General features: G+C 31.4%; 1 protein-coding gene across 1 annotated transcript in view; it reads left to right on the forward strand.

Moving 5' to 3' along the window:
• Positions 1–4,978, forward strand: part of LOC113040060 (protein unc-13 homolog A-like) — a 28,551-nt gene extending 23,573 nt beyond the window's left edge. Inside the window, exons 19-24 of the mRNA XM_026198297.1 lie at positions 80–249; positions 344–459; positions 1,377–1,540; positions 4,111–4,264; positions 4,677–4,745; positions 4,865–4,978. Coding sequence (XP_026054082.1) covers positions 80–249; positions 344–459; positions 1,377–1,540; positions 4,111–4,264; positions 4,677–4,745; positions 4,865–4,978 — 787 coding nt within the window. The remainder of the gene's footprint in view (positions 1–79; positions 250–343; positions 460–1,376; positions 1,541–4,110; positions 4,265–4,676; positions 4,746–4,864) is intronic.
• Positions 4,979–6,000: the final 1,022 nt, after the last annotated feature.

A 6,000-nucleotide genomic window follows, 5' to 3' on the forward strand; every position in this document is an offset into this window, starting at 1 on the left:
TTTTTCAACCAATAATTTTTTTTTAAATAGTTTTTTATTCAGTCAGCGATGATAAGCCAGTTGTGTCTCTGGTGTGCAGTGAGTGTCATAACTCTTCCGACCGGATAAAGGTGCGCGTCTGGGACGAGGACGATGATATCAAGTCTCGTGTGAAGCAGAGGTTCAAGCGGGAATCCGATGACTTCCTGGGACAGACCATCATTGAAGTGCGAACGCTGAGTGGAGAAATGGACGTCTGGTACAACCTCGGTGTGTCAGAGTCATTGCATGGTTATTTCTGCAGCATCTTTATGAATATGATCTTGGAGGAATTATTCGACTCTCTCTCCTTCTCTCTGAACAGATAAGCGCACTGATAAGTCGGCCGTGTCCGGAGCGATCCGCATGCACATCAGTGTGGAGATCAAGGGAGAGGAGACCGTGTCTCCGTACCACGTTCAGTACACATGCCTGCATGAGGTACATGCACAAATTACACTTATTAAACATTATATTTAGATATAGTACGTGTTTTTGATGCATCAGCCCAGCTAGCATGGAATGGAGGTGCCGTAGGTTTTTTAAAAGTTATATAAATGTTGGAACGAAATATTCTTAAAGTAATGTTTATGGAACATTCCTACAGCGTTTTTCAAAATACGTCCTTGTGATGTTATTTGTAATTGATGAACATTCTAAGAAACTACTGTTTGTTACTTTCAAATCATAATCACAACTAGGAAACTTTTTAACATTCTTAGAATTTGATTAGAATTTAAATTCATTTGTGCTTTTGGCGTTAGTATTAGTTTCTTTTTAAATATTTATATTTATTTATTTCGTTTTTTTATATTACAGTTAGCAATTTTGATGTATCAACTAAAACGTATTGCAGTTATTTGGTAAAACTTTTTTTAAAATTCTAATATTTTTTAGTTAAATTACATTTATTAATAATCTTTTACTTTTCTATTTTAATTTTTAATTTGAGTAAATTTTTTTATATATATTTTTAACTTTAGTGAATTTTTATTTTTATTTTAGTAATTTGGTTATGTGCTTTTTTCATTGTTCTTTTTAAATAAAATGTATTTTTATTTCAGATTTAGTTTGAGTTATTTATTTATTTACACTTGTTAATTTTAGTGCTTTAACATAAACTTGTTTCAGTTAGTTGCCAAGGCAAAGTTTCTATTTATTTCATCCCATATTTATATTTAACTTTATTTCAGCTTAATTTCAATTGTAATAGTTTTATTTTTAGTTAATGATACAAACCCTGCTGGAAACCCATCACTCACACCTGGTTAGGATGTAATGTAAAACTAACTCGGCATAAAGAGCCTCATCTTCAGGATTTTTTGAAAACCGAGTCTTCTACCCATGTTGCTTTGCAGCACATCTTCAACCACACAACAGAGAAGCAGAACAGTGGCGTGGTGAAGATCCCAGATGCTAAAGGCGATGATGCCTGGAAAGTGTACTTCGATGAGACGGCGCAGGAGATCGTGGATGAGTTTGCCATGAGATACGGAGTGGAATCGATCTATCAGGCCATGACGTAAGCAGAGAACGAACGAACAAACAACTGAATGCTTGAAAGAGATATTCTTTCCAGCATATAATAAGTTAACCTAATAAATGTTAATCGTTAAAAGTTGCTGTCCTGTGGAGCCTCTAATGGTAAATGGTGCTCTGAAATAATATTAAATTTCAGTGCAAAAGTTGAAGGTTTTCCCGGAAAAACTTTTCTTGCACTCGCAATTCTGTTGCTTACTCTCTGCAAATATTTTTTGGGAAAATACTGATTGAAATAATATGAGATGGGACCAAATAATGACCATATTATGTTTATTATTTTATTAATTTAAAGAAGAAATATTGATAATTTTTCTTATGAAGAAATAAATGTTATGAAGACAATTTAAGATGTCATTAAATTTTATTTTAGTTTTATTGCAGAAAATATTTAGTTTTTTTATTACTATAAATATAATTAAAAAAGCTTTTTTTCTGATTGTAAAGCCAATATTTCTCATTTTAATTGAATATATTTTTAAGTTATATTGATATATCATTATTAAAAATAACAAACACTAAATTACAAAAAGTAAATATAAAAACTTGTCAAAAATATTAATTATAACTTTAACAGTATCTCACTGGTACTAAATTAACACTGGTTATCTACAGACCAGTGAGAGTTTAGTGTTAGTATTTAATTCACAGTAATGTTGGAGATCAGTTTCTACAATCATCTGTTCTTTCCTCTGAGTTTCTCTGGTGTTAATTTGTGTCAGTGAGTTGTTCATGGACACGTGTACTGTAGTCCGAGCGCACTGATGGAAACACCTCATTAGCTTTCAGTCACCAAAGACGAGTACGTCCATGATAATGAGGCAATGATTCATGTTGTGATCAGCGGTCAGGAGTCTCATGAGGCATTGAACGAAGTGTGTGTCGTGAGTATTAAAGAGAAACTCAAGCCTTGTTTAATCAATATTCCTCATCAGCTGGATGCTATCAAGACCTGTCTTTAAAATGATGATAAATTTGATATATATTTAGCTGACCGTACACTGTTTAAAATATAAAATGTAGAGCATCAATGAGATGTGGTCGATTATGGTAACTAGAGTCTGATGTGAGTTTTAATATTGTCATATTTCTCTAGAAGTCTTTGTCTTTTAAGCCACAGGGTCAAGAAACGTATGGTTTTAATTGTAGTTTGTAGCAAATCAGATTTCAGGCAGAATTACTGTAATGTGATGTCGTACCTTCCTTGGGTTGAAAATTACTTTTATTGGGGACAAGTTTTTTTGGGAAAATTACTTGTAGTGCAGAAAAGATTTTGGTTTTATTGCAATAAAGATTGTGTTTGAAAATGTCTTGCAGAAAAGATTTTGGTTGAAAATTGCAAAAAATAATTATGAATGTATTGCAGAAAAGATTTTGGTTGAAAATGTATTTTATCGCATAAAGATTTTGGTTTTTATTGCAGAAAAGATTTTTGTTGAAAATGTATTTTATAGCATAAAGATTTTGGTTTTTATTGCAGAAAAGATTTTTGTTGAAAATTACTTGTATTGCAGAAAATATATTTGTTGAAAATTACTTATATTGCAGAAAAGATTTTTGCTTTATTGCAAAAAATAATTATCACTTGTATTTTAGAAAAGATTTTGGCTGAAAATGTTTTTTATCGCATAAAATATTTTGGTTTTATAGCAGAAAATATTTTGGTTGAAAATTACTTAATTTGCAGAAAATATTTTTTTTTCATTTCAGAAAATGTTTTTGTTTTATTGCAGAAAAGATTGTGGTTGAATATTACTTGTATTGCAGAAAAGATTTTGGTTTAAAATGTCTTAAATTGCAGAAAATATTTTTTTTGAAAATTTCTTGTATTACAGAAAATATTTTGGTTTAATTGCAGAAAAGATTTTGGTTGAACATTACTTGTATTGCAGAAAAGATTTTGGTTGAAAATTTCTTGTATTACAGAAAATATTTTGGTTTTATTGCAGAAAGGATTTTGGTTGAAAATTACTTGTATTACAGAAAATATTTTGCTTGAAAATTACTTGTATTGCAGAAAAGATTTTGGTTTTATTGCAGAAAAGATTTTGTTTGAAAATTTCTTGTATTGCAGAAAAGATTTTGGTTTAATTGCAGAAAAGATTTTGTTTGAAAATGTATTGTATTGCAGAAAAGATTTTGGTTTAATTGCAGAAAAGATTTTGGTTGAAAATGACTTGAATCCCAAAAAAGATTTTGGTTTAATTGCAGAAAAGATTTTGGTTGAAAATGACTTGAATCCCAAAAAAGATTTTGGTTTAATTGCAGAAAAGATTTTGGTTGAAAATTACCTTTATTAAAGAAAATATTTTAGTTGAAAATGACTCGAATCCCAAAGAATCTTTTGGTTTTATTGCAGAAAATATTTTTGTTGGAAAAATATTTGTTGTACAGAAAAGATTTTGGCTTTATAGTAAAAAAAAAAAAACTAACATTTTGTTTGAAAATCACTTGTATTGCAAAACATTTTTGGTTTTATTGTGGAAAATATTTGGGTTGAAAATTACTTGCATTGCAGAAAATGTCAGTAACCTTGTTCGTGTCTGTGTTCAGGCATTTTGCGTGTCTGTCATCGAAGTACATGTGTCCCGGTGTTCCTGCGGTCATGAGCACACTGCTGGCCAACATCAACGCTTACTACGCCCACACCACACAGTCCACCAACAACGTCTCTGCCTCCGACCGCTTCGCTGCATCCAACTTTGGGGTCAGTTCATATTTCAACCACAAAATGACTTGTAAAACGCTAGTAATGTAGATTTCAGAAACCTTGCTGTTGGGATAAGTTACACTTATGTTTGGACCCAGTAAGTTTTTGTTTTAAATAAGTTCATACATTTATTCAAGGATGCATTAAATTGATCAAAAGTGATCGTAAAGACATTTATAATGTTACAAAAGATTGGTGTTGGCACAGAGGTTAACCAGAAAAATTAAAAATGGCACGTCATGACATAAAGGTTGCAGACCCCAGGTTTAACAGATATTTACAAGGAAAACTGTTATTTTTAATTGTAATAATATTTCACAGATTTACTATTTTTGAACAAATAAATGCAGCCTTGGTAAGCAGAAGAGACTTCTTTAAAAAACATTCACGTGTCAACTATTTTTTGCAGAAAGAGCGGTTTGTGAAACTGTTGGATCAACTGCACAACTCTCTGAGGATAGACCTCTCTATGTACAGGGTTTGTTCACATATTCAGTAATATATCGCTGATACAAGGACCTCTATATCTACTGAGCACTGAAGAGTTGTGTTGTGGAGTGTGTCTGTGTTTCTAACGGTTGTGTGTTTGTGTTTCAGAATAATTTTCCAGCCAGCAGTCCGGAGAGGCTGCAGGATCTGAAGTCCACTGTAGATCTTCTGACCAGCATCACTTTCTTCAGGATGAAGGTTTGTTCTGGTGACAGATCTTAAATTATTTAATGACATATGAGTAGTTGTGCCTTATTTTTGCATTATATAATTTTCAGCAACATGTATAGGCCTTTAATGTCATCGAACATGAAATACCAATTATATCAATAAATAATAATAAATAAAAAAACAATTGAACATGTCAAGACAGATTCAAACAAAGAGAGAAAAAAATCCTAAATCACAAATAATAAATAATGATGATCATAAATAATTTAATAAATAAAAATAAATAACTATTTTAACAATGCAGATTCAAACAAACTTCGATTTGCATAAAAAAAAGAAAGCATCACAATTAATAAATATAGCTGCAAGCAGCGATGGCGGGCTCAAGCCACCAATGCCATCGCCACCCCGGTGGCATCAGGTAAACTGTGCCCAGCGGGCACATGCATTCACAATATCCCTCTGGCAGTGAGGTTTTAAAGGATATGGCAGTTAAAGGGTTAATCCGAATCATCAAGACTTTAAAATCACATTCACAGAACAATATATATAACTTTAGTGACACTTTACAATAATATTTCATTTCTAAACATTATGTTAACATGAACAATATTTATATAGCATTCATTCATGTCAGTTAATATTCCAAACTTAAACATTAAAACATTGTTTTATTGTGATTTTTTTCCAAGCACATTTTACCAATTCCAAACCATATCAATCTTAATAACTACCATTATTTTTTATTTAATCATTTATGAGTGCTATACAATAGTCCAGGAAAGCTGGAAGAGAAAAACTCCTTATATTCATGTGTGCAGAATTATTGGGCATGTTTTCTTTTACAGATGAAATGCGCTAAAAAAAGAGTTTTAACTCTGTAAAGCCTGTGAGAAATATCAAACACAAATGCAATACAGAAATTGATAAGTTAAGACTTGGCCATTGTACAAAAAATGCTGACTGGGTCATGAGGTCAGAAAAGAAGAAGAAAAAAAAACAGGTCAAGAAGAACTGACAAAAAGAATTGCAAAATAATTAGGAATTAATGTGAAGATTAATTTTTAGTCAAT

This window comes from Carassius auratus, chromosome 2 (assembly GCF_003368295.1).
Source record: "Carassius auratus strain Wakin chromosome 2, ASM336829v1, whole genome shotgun sequence".
Classification (NCBI taxonomy): Eukaryota; Metazoa; Chordata; class Actinopteri; order Cypriniformes; family Cyprinidae; genus Carassius; species Carassius auratus.